The 14,993-nt window shown below is 38.0% G+C and overlaps 2 protein-coding genes across 3 annotated transcripts; one reads left to right on the top strand and one right to left on the bottom strand.

Moving 5' to 3' along the window:
- Nucleotides 1-882: 882 nt before the first annotated feature.
- cox19 (cytochrome c oxidase assembly factor COX19) lies at nucleotides 883-3,510 on the top strand. The gene is made up of 3 exons (XM_072456428.1): nucleotides 883-1,031; nucleotides 2,124-2,235; nucleotides 3,080-3,510. The coding sequence occupies exons 1-3, from the start codon at nucleotides 950-952 to the stop codon at nucleotides 3,168-3,170; spliced, it is 285 nt and encodes a 94-aa protein (XP_072312529.1). The 5' UTR covers nucleotides 883-949; the 3' UTR covers nucleotides 3,171-3,510.
- Nucleotides 3,511-3,710: 200 nt separating this feature from the next.
- On the bottom strand, nucleotides 3,711-14,989 carry LOC140369163 (uncharacterized). 2 transcript variants are annotated; one of them, XM_072456426.1, is made up of 7 exons: nucleotides 14,922-14,989; nucleotides 10,784-10,933; nucleotides 8,887-9,060; nucleotides 7,556-7,658; nucleotides 7,334-7,487; nucleotides 5,353-5,497; nucleotides 3,711-3,880 (listed from the first exon to the last, which is right to left on the bottom strand). In XM_072456426.1, coding segments are annotated over exons 1-7 (828 nt in total). In that variant the 5' UTR covers nucleotides 14,924-14,989; the 3' UTR covers nucleotides 3,711-3,780. The 2 variants fall into 2 exon arrangements, with proteins under 2 accessions (XP_072312527.1, XP_072312528.1); XM_072456427.1 differs by lacking the exon at nucleotides 5,353-5,497 and having other exon boundaries at nucleotides 3,723-3,880.
- Nucleotides 14,990-14,993: the final 4 nt, after the last annotated feature.

Below are 14,993 nucleotides of genomic sequence, written 5' to 3'. Positions count from 1 at the left end.
GTGAGATCGACAGGCGGACTGTTGTGGTAAAGAGGGAGCTGAGCCGAAAGGCAAAGCTCTCTATTTAAGATAAGATAAGATATTCCTTTATTGTCCCACATGGGGAAATTTCATTTACCGGTCAGTCTACGTTCCTACCCTCACCTATGGTCATGAGCTTTGGGTAGTGACCGAAAGAACAAGATCGCGGATACAAGCGGTCAAAATGAGTTTCCTCCGCCGTGTGGCTGGGCGCTCCCTTAGAGATAGGGTGAGGAGATCGGCCACACTGGGGGAGCTCGGAGTAGAGCCGCTGCTCCTCCACGTCGAGAGGAGCCAGCTGAGGTGGCTCGGGCATCTGTTTTGGATGCCTCCTGGGCGCCTCCCTCGGGAGGTGTTTCAGGCATGTCCCACCGGGAAGAGGCCCCGGGGAAGACCCAGGACACGCTGGAGAGACTATGTCTCTCGGCTGGCATGGGAACGCCTCGGGATCCCCCGGAGGAGTTAGAGGAAGTGTCTGGGGAGAAGGAAGTCTGGGAGTCCCTGCTCAGACTGCTGCCCCCGCGAGCCAGTCCCGGATAAAGCGGGAGAAAATGGATGGATGGATGGATATGTTTAACTCTCGGGGTGAGCATTATATGTCCTTCAAATAACTAAATTAACCACAATGAAATTGCCGCGAAAAAATCCTAATAAAAACAAATAGAATAAAATGTATCATTGAATTTCGTCTTGTATAAATCAGTGTTTGTTTTATAGCCCAAAAATAGTAAAAAATAGTCCCCTCCACTCTTATTTGTGATCGATTATTTAGTCTAGCTCCATCTTTCATCAACTGCTCAGGTCTGATTTACCAAAACAATACGTCATATTTATGCGACCACTTTACGCTGCTGGTCGAAAATAGGCAGAATAGGTCACATAATACAGCAAGACAATACTAAATAAGGCATTTAGAACTCCAACAATCATGTCTACTGCTATGAACTTCGGAACAAAAAGCTTCAGACCTCGAGCTCCTGATAAAGGATCGTTTCCTTTGGATCATTTTGGTAAGAAAACACCCAAAAAACGGCTTCTAAGTCGATCCGTGCTTGATCAACATGTACCACATCTCCAACCAATCCTACCACATCCACCGGGATTTAAATAAAGTTGGACAATACATCCAAATTTAGATTATATCGTGACTGTTGTTTGGCTCAACATATAAACTGGCATCACTGGAAAGAAAATACAAAATGATTTTAAAAATAAATAAAGTAGGTATTTCTGCACATTAATATAATTTTACAGACATTTTCTGTAAAAATAATTTTAACTCATAAGTTTAAACCCCTGTTTCTGTTGGATTGACATAATATTGTCTGAATATTGTTATCGGGATACTTTTCCCCCCCAATATTGCCCATGTTTATATTTACCTGGTATCTGTGGACACCGAGGTCATGTTTCTGCATACATAATAATAATTTACACAGCTAAAGTCTACATGACACGTTAGAATACAATATTCAGTAAAACAAAGGGGAAATTATTATATTTCACATTCTACCTAACATTTTGCCTGTTTTTTTCCAATTTGGCAATTTTGGTGACATTTATAATGTCACTGGTTTGACATGACCAGCAAATATGACATAGGTAGAGGTAATTCCACAACGTTTACTGCGCAACCAGATTGTAAGCAACATCCATTCAAATCATCAATATCAACAATAGTTATGAATTGACACGTGACAACACGTTTATTTTGTATAAACGTGCATTTTTTATGTCATGGAGCTTTTTGAAGACATCACAGCGGTGGAGGTATTTTGTTATAAAACTCAGCACTACTTCCATTTTTATTTCTCAGATTGTCTTCACAAACTGTAACTTGACTGATGGAAAACTATGATAATCATTTACAACAGGGACTATCTCACCAAACAACATCATAATTAGAAAATCATGTGAATCTGTCATATGGACTTTAAATTACTGCACACTGTATACAAAAGACATGTAGATGTGTTTTGTGTTCCTTTACCAATTATTCAAGAGGTAATTCATCCTGTTGTGTACAGCTGTGTATATTGTATATTTATGATTATTTCAGTGACATTAAAGTGTTATTAAAGCACATTTGTTGTTTATTTCAGGTGAATGCAAAGCGTTCAAGGACAAGTTTATGAAGTGTCTGAATGAAAACAACTTTGACAACTCCATGTGCAGGCTACAGTCCAAAGACTATCTGGAGTGCAGGATGGAAAAGTAAGAACTGCTAAAGTGAAGGGTTGCATTCAAGTTCTAGCATTTTATAATATATATATTTTTTCACATATATGCATATAATTTTGAAAGAAATGTTTAAACTAAAGATCCATAAACACTGAACCTTCCACAAACTTGGAATATTGATTGTATGACTTAAAATCATCACATATTTGGAGTTGAATAATATCATCACTTTGTAGCATCAGGAATATACCAAAATGTATCTGTAAATGTATTGATTGAGGTTCAAATATTGCATTATAACCATTGCATTTATCACAAAATGCAGAAATATTGCTTCATGTTCTTGTTTCAGAGAATACGTTAGATGTTTCTCTTTTCTGCTGTCATTTGTAAGTGTTTTATTATAGACGATATACCCAATGGTTTAATTAACATATTTTCAAAACCACAATTATAATTTCCATTTTTTGATTTACCTCCAACCTCTAATTGACTGAGAAGACGTTGAACTTTGTACCAGTTTTTGTTTCATGCAAATAGGCTCAGTAATGAATGGAGATACGAACCATAAACCGGGTAAAAAAATCTGCAAATCTGACAGTGAAACAGCAAATCCCCCTATAGAATTCTGCTGTCTCTAATAATTTATACTATAGGTATTTTAAAATGTTGTGATGTCATATGAATGCAATATTTGGCTTGTCAAGTAAAATTACTGTCCAATGGAACAAGAAAATAGGAAAATAAAATCAATAAAACATATCTAATGTCTAATCTACTGAAATCAAGACTGTGTTACTCAACAATACTATACCTTTTCACACTGTTCAAATGTTAATGTTTTTTTTTTTTTAAACAATAAATATGTTTTCTTCAGTCAGCTGATGACCAAGGAGCCTCTGGAGAGACTTGGATTTAAAGACCTCATGGATCCTCCTCCTACAACAGAACAGAATACCAAGTCCTAAGTGTTTTTGTTTTTTTTAGATTCAACTTTATTGTCATTGCACAGGTACAGGTACTAAGACAACGAAATGCAATCTTTAAAAATGGTAATGGAAAAGCGTGTGAGTGTAAATATTATTTAATGTAAGAAGAGCCTGACTTGGCGTATAAATAAATGTTTTATAAGATAATACACATTCTATATGAAAATGTATGAGATTCACTGTGTTTTATACAATAGAAATTAAGTCTCACTGAATTTTATTGTACAATGAATAGCAATTTCACAGAGAAGTTGAATATTACAATATTTCACAGGTACAGGAGTCGGAAAGTTATTATCAAAACACAAATATTGAAACCTCACACTTTCAGTAACTCAATGTACTATTTACAGTAGAAGAAGTAAAGTAATGGAACACATAGGGGGCACTACTCACACTGTTTCAGCGATATCTCTTTAGAACATTTTTGACGTTGAAGTTTGATAGTTTTATTTTTTAGTAATAATTGGTGGTATGATTATGAACGACACAACACTAATAAGAAATAATAATAATAATAATACAACAAATCACTCTAAACTCTGTTCACATAAGTGGATAAAACATAAAGAAAAGGTGCGGGTGAATATTAACGAGAGGAGTTGGAACTGGAGCGTGACCGGTGACGTCTGCGGCCGGGAGAACGAGACCTGCGGCGAATCGGAGATCGTCGTCGTGGTGACCGAGACCTGCAGAGGAGAAAGGTACATTAAATGAGCAGGACATTTAAGGTATTTCATGTAATAAAACAGTGTCAGCCTTGACTTTGCAGGGGGAAAACGCTTAAGTCACAGTTAAAGGCGCAATGGACGATTTGAGCAGGCGGAAGTGCGCATGCGCACTCCGTGTGGACTGATACAACACACACGTGCGTTTGTTTATTAGCGCAACGGAGCGCATCGCATCTCTCGTCTCCCGTAGATTTCTGTCCACTTCTGCGTCAGCTCGAACTGTCTTTCTCCGTCTTCATTTTGCCCCGTACACTGAGGGAACTATATTATGATAGATCCATGCGCTTAGACACGCGGAAACTGGGGACGAGCCTGACGCGGCTGCAGGTGAGCAATAGGTGCGTTTTATGATTGATACGTGGCAGGACAAATGATTTATCCACGCCACGAGGAAATATAAAAAATGTGCTGAAAAAATCGTCCATTCCACCTTTAAGAAATTATTTGACTGAAAATCTAGTGTTTGCGGGTGAAAGTAAGGCTGTCACAAACAACTATTTCAGTTTTTACGGTACATCGAGTCTTTTAAAATACATTATCAACCAAATAAAAGATGAATATGGTAACTGAAGGTGTGAAAGTGTATCACTGATGAAAATAAGAAATGGTTTATTTTGTAGACACTTTTGACTATCAAAATACAACTAGCAGTATTTTTTATAGTTGTCACAGATGGTCGATTTTTGTTGCAGCCAAAATTTCCCATATGGTCACATTTTATTGCTGGTTTGAGCTTTATGTTGAAATAATGTTTTTAGTATAAGATGTTCTATAACAGGGGTCAACAAACTTTTTTCATCGAGGGCTACATATCGAAACATGTACCAGGCAGAGGGAAATAATGGTGGTCAATCGATCAAATAATGGCATTTAGAAGACATTTTACTGAACCATCACACCTTTATTCAGACAAGGAATTAGAGATTGACAAATATTGGCAATATTTTAGTGCATTGGCCCGAAATCTACAGCAGAGGCAAATATTTGTTTGGCGTGACCAGATGCTAAAACTGCCTTAACTGGCTGCTTTTTGATACAATTTCTAGTATAACAGGTTTTTGAAATTGTTTAATTTGGGGAAAATAATCAATATCTGCTAATTCACCAGGAATATACAGTATGTTTATTATATGAGTATTATTGCACTAGTTTAGCTGTTGGTTCTGTCTTCACTCTTATTATAATGTTCCAAAATGTGTTTATAATATGTACTGTGAGTTGAATATAGATTTTTAAAAGTATATTTTCAAATGTAACCAATTTCAATAGTCTGAGAAAATATTGACAGAATTATGAGCCTTTACAACAGCATACAATGTCAACAAAATATTTGAATATCTTGAGGTACTAATAGTATAACAAATATGCTGGGGTATACAGAATATTAAAGACCTTAAAGAAGATATTAAAGAGCTTTCCTGATGATGTACCTGCGTCTCATGCGGGGCGGGGTGCGTCTCCACATGGGCGGGGGAGGAGGGAGTCTGCGAGGAGGCGGGGACAGTCTGCGAGGGGGAGGGCGCACGATGGGGGTCAGAACAGCCGTGACTGTGATCTCCTGACCATCGATCTGACCTGCAAACACAGACATTACACTGCAAGTCATGTACGGGACTGGTCTGACAAAAAGAGTGATAATCTTGTATAATCTAGAGTTTTTCAGGTAATAAACAGCAAATTTACAGCACTCACACATTATGTAACAATCTCAATCTCCAGTGTAATTTAGGCTGTACGGAACTGTTTGTGACGCCATTAATAAAGATTCTGAAAAAGAAATAACGTATGAACTAGAGCTGGGTTTCGATTCAAATTTCAAGAATCGATTCGATTCCGATTTTTACGTTTCAAAATCGTTTTTTTCCGATTTTCTCAGATTCCATTCGATTCAATCTGATTTCCGATTCGATCCGATTTCGATTCGATCTGGGGGTTAATGTTATTAAAAATGAAAAATGTATTTGAACCGTTTCCTTCACTTCATGACTGTGTAGAGAAACAACATATTAAAACTAGTATTATATCAATATTAAACAGCAAATCTTACAAGTATTGGTAGTTATGGCTGGAAGACTGATGAAAAGGTTAAGGGTCAATCTACCGTCAAGAAAGATAATTCAGGACAATAAATGGAGGACATCATTGAGGTGACTACATCTGCAACAGTGGATTCCTACTGGGACACTAACCAGTGCATTATTATTATGCTTGAAAATAATTAAGAATTCACCCAAAAGCGGTTGCTACCAAAAGCATTTTTATTTTAAAACTGCTCACACACTGCCTGTACTGAAACTGGAAGTATAAAATGTAAACGTTGAGCATTTTTCCAAACATTATTTTTTTATTTAATTTTTTTTTTTTTTTTTAAATCAATCTTTGGACGTACAAATCGATAATCGGTCATTAATATGCGAATCGATTAAAAATCGGAAAATCGATTTTTTCAACCCAGCTCTAGTATGAACTATATTTTGAACAAAAATAACGTTTTGTGATTTGTACTGTGAACAGCTTGTGAATAACATGCATTCCTGTGAGTGGATGTCAAATTATATAAAATTATTATCCTTATTAATAGCAGCGTATAAATTACCGGTATATTATTGGATGGTCTTTTATTCCAAAGTAAGTTCACTTTCCCTGCTCACTGCTCTTTGGAAGTTTTGAGACTGACCGGGACCAGAGCACATGGAGCGCACTGATGAACTGTGTGGCTGAAATCTGTGCACACACATTAAACTGGAGCCAGCGCCACTATTCTGACCTGTTTTGCTGCGTCAGGTCTGTAAAACCTGCTCCTTGTGCAGGGAAAAACCTTAAAGCCTCTGGTGTGAAACTCGCACAGGCAAGCGCTACAGCGGCCTTGTGCTCTTTCTCTCTGTAGGTGATAAGCGGCTAAAACACCTGTTTAATCCGCCGTCAGGGAGTGTTAAAGCCATTTAAGCAGAGACACGACAGTCAGTCTGTAGCAGGGAGATGAAGCAGAGGCGCTGGAGCTGTGAATGTACCGCACATCCATCAGTGAACATCAGACTCGTTCTGAGTATTTCTGCCTCAAATTACATTCATTACAACTGTGCGCTATCATTAGCATGTCGGGCAAGCTAGGTTTGTTTATCTCTCCTTTGTAATTCCCTCAGCTGACAGTGGATCGAGCTCTACAACTCAACTTTTTGTCGACCAATTATTTTAAGTTCTAAAACATGAGATGCCAAAGAACAGAACCACGTTTAAAGGCTAATAACAATACAAACAATGCAGAATATGTGTCCTTTAATCCCATAATGCTGAACATTCAAGGCAAAGCAATAACGTCTCTATGAAGACAAGCTGGACCATCCCCCCGGAAAGTTACTACAGATTTTACGTCCTCATCTGGTAAGTACAGAAGAATGAAAGCATCATTACCTCCGTCCATGTGTTTGAGGGCCTTTTCTGCCTCGTCTGGGCTCTCAAACTCCACATAGGCGTAGCCCTTGGACAGGTGAGGGTGCATCCGGTTCATGGGCATCTCAATGTGCTTGATTTTACCGTAGGTGGAGAAGATCTCTTGGATGTGCTCCTGGAAAGGCAAATGCTTAACACAAACATCTCCGTCATCATCTGTTCCTCATAAGTAAGTGCACAGACCTTGACCACGTTCCTGGTCAGCCGGCCCAGGGACAGCTTGGTGGGTTTCAGGGTGGGGCTCCTTCGCCGCCGCTCCCTCTCATCTTTCTTTGTAGATTTAGACCTGGGGTTACAATCACTTTTTATTTTATCGTTCTATCTACACATTTTCTTATTTCTTGAAAGCCAATTCTTATTTCACTGTAACCATAGTCACAAAATTAATATTTGACATTTGCTGATTATTATTCTAAAAGATATGGCAAGGCACACATATGGATGTGTAGTTGTAGAAAAAATTACGTTAACAAAAGAAAATAACAGAATGTATTTTCCTAGTTGTATTACGTTTTATTTAGACGTACTTTATATGAATATTTTATGACTTTATTTTATTTTATTGCTTCCCCTTAATACCTTTATATGAAAAGAGTCTGATATTCTTATGGTGCGCAATAGCCCCAGTCACTTCGAATATCGCTGTGGTTCCAGAAATACATTTCAGATTTGCCCCTTCGACTTTTAGACAAATTCACATATTCAGAGTTTAATGGCCAGCTAAGCATCTTTGTGATATGTAATGTCCATGACGCATTCTTTGTAAATATGTAAAACCTTACATTAAAATGTGTTAAAATACAACTATTATGCATTATCTATCTTGTTATTGGCCTTTAAACAAAATTCAACAAATCAATGTTTATAAGAAACAAAATTACAGTTTTGGGGTCATCTACTGGCTGTAGAGGGAATTACACACAGTACAAGATAAACATAGATCCATGATTTCAATACATTGCAAGCTGGCCTCTCACTTCTGGGGTCAGCACTGAAGTGAGAGATCGAGAAAACGTCAGATATCGAGGCGATTCAGAATGTTTTTGACGGAGAACAGAGGACTTTCTAACCAGGATTCATCAAACTAGTGTGAGGGAAGCTAAATGCTACTCCAGGTATGTTTTTCATGAGGGAATAAACATGGTTAAAAGCTCAAGAAAGTCAATTTTGTATCATATGTGTCCTTTGTTCCTTCTGGAAACAAACAGATCAGACCTTTTTTGTGTGATTTTGTACAGTACAGAGCTGTTTTCAAGCCTCCAGAGAAACGGGGCAGTGTCGACTTGTTGATGCACATGAACATTTTACATAAATCAACCTACTTTACTGTATATAATATTTTAGCAGTAAGTTTTCTCTAGTTCTTGATTGAAATGAATAGAATTACTGCTTACGTGGAAGTGCAGGTCAGTAACAGTCACAGTAAAATAAGGTGAATAAAGTAAATATTGTCCTTCCTCATTCAAAAGTAAAAGACATGACAACAGCAGAACATTTAACATCTTAGAACGTACTTGGAGCGCGAGCGTCGCCTGTTGTTGTGGCGCTGTCGGGTGGTGCTGGGGGAGGATGACGAAGAGGAGGAGGAAGAGGAGCGCGAGGAGGACGAGCCGGAGTGACTGGAGCCTGAGGAGCTGGAGCCACTGGAGGAGCCTGAGCTGGAGCCTGAGCTGCTGCTGGAGCTGGAGCTGGAGCGGAACAACGAGAGGCTCAGTTCAGCATTAAACATATTTTATACATTCTATATAGTATATAGTTTAATCCTTTTCCCTCTCCTGCTGTGTATTTCAACATTTTACCAGCAATATTATACTTGTATTTATCAAAATCAGAATGACCAGAAACAGAAATAGAGTTTTCAATACAAACATTTTGAATAATTCATTTTGAACAATTTAGAATGTAGTAATCATCTAGGGCTATGTAATTCATTAGATTTCAAACTTAATAGAAAAACTAGCCATCATTACTAAGGCTACAACAATTAATCAACTTATTGGGACCAGTGGACTATAACAATAACTGTAATTGTATTTTGATGGTAATGTCTAAAATACATGCAAAAACACTTTTTTTTTAAAAATAATAAACGCAGAGTTATTAAATCAAAATGTCAAAAAGGAATAAATTATTTCTGATTTTCATCAACAATACACTTTATACATGCATATTCTAGAAGCCTTCAGTCACACTATTTCTACCTTTATTTGGTTAAACATGTATTAATAAAGTTTCAATGTACTGGTACAAGAGAAATAAATGTTTGTCTGTTTAATTTGTGTTCTGGAAATTAATATTGAAAGCTATTCAGACCAAATAAAATCTGGTCCAAAGTTTAGATCAATCAATATGTCAAAAAATAAATACATAAACATAGATAAAAAAGAGTTTGCTCAAGAAATAAATTAATATATGAAGGAAAGTTGAAGTCAGCGATAGTGTAAATTTGTATTGTGATTTAATTGAAATACTTTGTGTACAAACTGTGCAGTACAAATAAACCTGCCATGCTGTACCACTATCAAATACCAATACACATTAGAAGACCATTGTAGACCTAAACACTTCAATACTAACGTGCAATGTAATTCAATTTAGCACAGAAATGTGAATATTAGTGGAAGAAAATTGTCTTGATGAATGTGATAAGAGGTGGGATCTTTATTAAAACGGTTAATATTGCCATTGTTGTTTTGGGGATAACCAAAATTGCCCAAAAATTTAAATGCTGGTTGTTATTTAACAAATGTTACAAAGCTTATAAAAGTAAAATAAATTTGCAGTAAGGGATGTTACAATATCAAATTTTAGACGACTTAATGATTATTCACAATTATTGAGACTATGACCAAACACCAGTGGAATCTTTCATTTTCCTTCATTCTCATGGTCTAACATGTTACTGTTCCTCACGTTTGTGACCGGCTTTACGAAACTGATCTCTCTGAAAAACTAAATAAAGTTAATAGTGTGACAAAAACAGCCGGAATTTAAAAAAAATCTTAACATTTATATAAATTTTTGGACAAAATATTGAACAAAAAATACCTACATTTGCTTCTAAAGTTGTTACGATTATATTGTGACCTGAATATTATCGATTGATAATCGTGACCCTAATAATCTTGACATCCCTACTTGTAGCGTATACTTTCAAATATGGTAAATGATATATAGCGTGAAATTTCTGTATTTAGTTGTGTAGGTTATTCACAATCGGTGCGATACTTGAAGCTTAACCACAACATTAGAGCAGATTTTGATGAATAAACGTAATAGCATTCTGAATAGTCATCAGAAGAACACCCAAAACATTTATATCAAGCTAGTGCTGTGTGTGACTATGGCCCATGCTTAATAACGCTATTGAGTCGCAGCATGGATGGGTGAAACACAGTAGTGGCCCCTCACCTGCTGCTGCCACTGGACGCTCCTCGCCGGGTGCGGTTCTTGTCCCTGCCTCTGTCTTTCTTGTCGGCACCTTCTTTGCCAGTGCCCGACTTTTCCTTTGGTCGTGCTTTACTCTTGTCGTCCTCTTTTCTTTTTGTTGGAGAGGGCGCCCTGGAAACGCAAACAACAAATAATGCGATTGGAATTAATATTGTTAGTGACAAAAACAGTCAGTTCAGAACAGTTAAAGTTGTCTTTCACCATGAGGACAAGCAGAGGACGCAGTGTTTAAATAATATTTACTATATTGACATCAAAAACAAAAACAAAATTCCAAAATTATCATTGTGGGATTCATGGGTTTCATAGTAGATTTGAGGTCATTGTCTTACATTTTCTTATTGTGGTTTAGGCCAAAGACATCGAGGTCTTGGGTAAAGGTTTTAGAAAGTTTGGGGGAAGATTTAATACTCAAATTCACTTCAGTGTCAGTGGAATAAGAGAAGTCACATTAACTCTCTATCAAACTGTACAGCCAACAAGCCCCTAAAACTGAACTATTAAAACAAACTAAGCACTTACAAACATAACAGTGGAAATCAGACGTAATAAAAGTTTGAAACACTGAAGCTGCTGTCTCTGTCTGATGGCCCGTTCACACCGCGGCGCCAAAGAGTCCAGTTTACATTCAAAGCCTGGACGCACATCTTGGGGCGTCCAGCTAATGTGGAACTGTGTTTAACATTGGAGTCATAAGTGGCCCATTTATCTGCTCACATTTTTTTGCACATTTCCAGAGATAAGAAGTGTGATATGCTCTATTATATAAAGCAAAATCAACAGAAATTTTGGCCATAAAATGGCAGATAACATCCAAAACAGACCTCGCCTATTGCACTCACTTTCCTTAAATGTTCTTGACTGAGCTTTATCGTTTATGTTGAAAGATTACCACAATACCGGCTCAGCCCTATGTTCCCCAGTACCTATATCCCCCGAGACCTGGGTTAGGGTTTGGGTTTAGAGCTGGGTTTCGATTCAAATTTCAAGAATCTATTCGATTCCGATTTTTATGTTTCAAAATCGATTTTTTCTGATTTTCTCAGATTCCATCCGATTCGATCCGATTTCGATCTGATTTCCGATTCGATCCGATTTCGATTCGATCCGGGGGTTAATGTTATTAAAAATGAAAAATGTATTTGAACCGTTTCCTTCACTTCATGACTGTGTAGAGAAGCAACATATTAGTAGTACTAATAGTACTAACTAGTATTATATAAATATTAAACAGCAAATCTTACAAATATTGGTAGTTACTGATGGCTGGAAGACTGATGAAAAGGTTAAGGGTCATTCTACCTTCAAGATAATTCAGGACAATAAATGGAGGACATCATTGAGGTGACTACATCTGCAACAGTGGATTCTTACTGGGACACTAACCAGTGCATTATTATTATGCTTGAAAATAATTAAGAATTCACCCAAAAGCGGTTGCTACCAAAAGCATTTTTATTTTAAAACTGCTCACACACTGCCAGTACTGAAACTGGAAGTATAAAATGTAAACGTTGAGCATTTTTCAAAAAATAAATTACAACAAATTTTAAATTTAGAAAGAAAAAAAAAACATTAAAAAAAAAAACGATCTTTGGACGTACGAATTGATAATCGGTAATTAATATGTGAATCGATTAAAAATCGGAAAATCGATTTTTTTCAACCCAGCTCTATTTGGGTTATATGCTGCTATATTTTATGCTGATAACAATACATTTAGTTCCATAGGTCCTGGGGAACATAGGAACCGGGGAATATAGGTACGCACCCCGACAATACAATGCCATACAATAAGAACGTGTAGGTCTTCAAGCAATGAAAAACATCTCTAAATCTAAATGAGGGGATTGACAATAGCAGCAACGCACAACATTAGAACACGCTTGTTTTATCACAAAATAGCGGATCCTAAAGTTAGTTTCTCTTTGACATGAGGACAAGACTCCAGTCAGTAGTTGCACAGTGCGCATGCTCAAACACATCGAGCTATGGGATCGCAATGACAACTGAGATAATGACGTAACCAAAACAACGCAGCAAAAAGCTCTCAAAAAGCAGTCTGGAAGAACGGGAGTGAATTGATGGTCGGTAGCGATTTAGAGAGCAGGGAGGAGCTACCTTTTGTTGCTGTTGAGGCTTCAAGTGATAGCCGGAAGCGTAGAAAGATCTCAAGCCCAACTGCGTCGGAAGAAAGTGGGCCCTTTAAGGATTGGAGTCCAGTGGCATTGACGTCGAGTGTAAGTGAGGCACGAGCTCTTAGAAAGGGCTCCCTGCTGGCTGTGTGCAAATACACGGCTCGGCAAAGGAAAGCAATCAATGAATGGGATGAAGGTTGTCGTTTCAGACACTGAAAGAAACACGATCAGAGGAGTTATCACAGGCGTTGGTGACTGTGGATGAAATAAAATAGAATTTAACTGGAGCTAAGGTTGAGGATGCCAGGCGATTGAAAACAACCCAGTTTGGAGAAAGATGTGACAGCCTGTCAGTAATGTTAAAGCTTGAAGGTAAATGCCTGCCTAGTAAAGAGCTCATTGGATTCATGAGCTATGAAGTAAGGCCATAATATGTTCCACCGCCCCTACGTGGCTTCAAGTGCAACCGCTTTGGTCATGTAGCAGCGGTCTGCAAAGGGAAGCAAAGATGTGGTAAATGTGCAGGAGATCACGAGTATGGGAAATGTGACGAAGGAGCAAAACTGAAATGTTGTAACTGTGGGGGAGAACATAGCTCTGCCTACAGGGGATGTGAAGTTAGCAAAAGGGCTGCTGAAGTGCATAAAATGAAAGTCTCTCAAGGTATATCCAATGCGGATGCAGTCAAGAAAGTGTCAAGTAAAGAGGTGAAAGTAGATACAGTGAGAGATGCCAGCAGAGCGAAGTCAGAGAAGCCAGAAATGCTCCCAAGTGTGAAGGTTCTAAGTGTGAAGGTTCCAGAATTACTGAGAATACCTTGGTTGTGGACAAAAAGGATGCTGTACTCTTTATGGTGGATGTTATTAACTGTGCTGCTCAAACTCAAAAGAGAACTGAAAAGATCAGGATCATTGCTAAAGCTGCAGGAAGATTCCTTGGAACAAAAGAGCGTGAATGAGCAGGAATAGAAAACACGCTAAAGGCGCTAAATGGGAGTCAGAGTGAAGTCTCAAGTTTTTGATGAATCAGAGTAATCAGAGTAATGGAGGTAGGTTGCTGGCCTCCTGTCCACGCTCAATCCAGTAGATACACAGCTGCCGGCCGCCATTGAAAGCAACGACAACAACGTAAGTAACTCCAGGAATCACGATTACAGTGGGTGGAGGTGGTGTGACACTGTGGATGCCGGTTGCCATGGAGCACCGGGGAGGAAGAAGAAGAAGAAAGAAGAAGAAGAGAGACGAGAGGAAAGGGAGAGTCTAAAGAATAAAGGATAAAGCCTAAGGGGTGCACGGCGGCAAAGGCGGTTAGCGCTCTTGACTCCCAAGAAGGAATAGACTGTAATGTCTCTCTCTATGTTGGCCCTGCGACGAGTTGGCCACTGTCCAGGGTGTCTAAGATCTACAACTACAGTAGGTGGCGGTAAAGTAACACCAACCGCCATAAAACTACAATACGTTCCTTGTCTAAAAAGTAATTTGATTACTCTAGATTATGATCTAACTGACACACAGTGTTTTTGCAGCAAATTAGCTTCTTTTTTGATAAATGTATTTGCTATTTTTTTCTAGTAAGTATGCATGTTTAAAATATAAGATAAGATAATCCTTTATTGTCCCACATGGGGAAATGTCATTATTATCATTATTATTTTGCATGTATATATCTAGCAACATTACTACTTTTTTTTTTTTTCAAATCTGCCGTCCTTTCCCCCCTTTCTATAAGTGGGCCTAATACGCCTTCATAATAATTACATTACTATAATAGAGAAAACCAGGCCGATGTCCAGAAAATGTGCATTCAGACCTGGCATGTGTACGATGGACGCTAATGGTGATATTACAAACGCCACAACCTTTTAGCGCAATAATAACATATGAATATATAAGTCACTACGTTTATTTATATTTTACCCCTGCATTTTAATCGCATTGAAACGCTTATTACGTCGTACTTACATTTTATTCTACCAACAGCCGCTGTCTCGCGGAGATGCAGTGCCCACGCGCATGCTCAGTTACACGAGTCGC

This window comes from Eucyclogobius newberryi, unplaced genomic scaffold (assembly GCF_026437365.1).
Source record: "Eucyclogobius newberryi isolate DKJ021-1_F unplaced genomic scaffold, fEucNew1.0.hap1 SCAF_20, whole genome shotgun sequence".
Taxonomy (NCBI): Eukaryota; Metazoa; Chordata; class Actinopteri; order Gobiiformes; family Gobiidae; genus Eucyclogobius; species Eucyclogobius newberryi.
Note: the sequence above shows the minus strand (reverse complement) of the source record. Positions and strands in the feature narration are given on the sequence as shown.

Bases quoted from the DNA above. Each gene is read 5' to 3' on its own strand.
- LOC140369163 (XM_072456426.1), bottom strand. The intron at 5,498-7,333 runs GTAATGATGCTT...CTGTGTTTGCAG, and splicing joins CCTCAAACACATGGACGGAG to GTCAGATCGATGGTCAGGAG. The intron at 3,881-5,352 runs GTACATCATCAG...TCTCCTCTGCAG, and splicing joins CCGCCCCGCATGAGACGCAG to GTCTCGGTCACCACGACGAC.
- cox19 (XM_072456428.1), top strand. From the start codon at position 950: ATGTCTACTGCTATGAACTTCGGAACAAAAAGCTTCAGACCTCGAGCT. The intron at 1,032-2,123 runs GTAAGAAAACAC...TGTTTATTTCAG, and splicing joins GTTTCCTTTGGATCATTTTG to GTGAATGCAAAGCGTTCAAG. The intron at 2,236-3,079 runs GTAAGAACTGCT...TGTTTTCTTCAG, and splicing joins CTGGAGTGCAGGATGGAAAA to TCAGCTGATGACCAAGGAGC.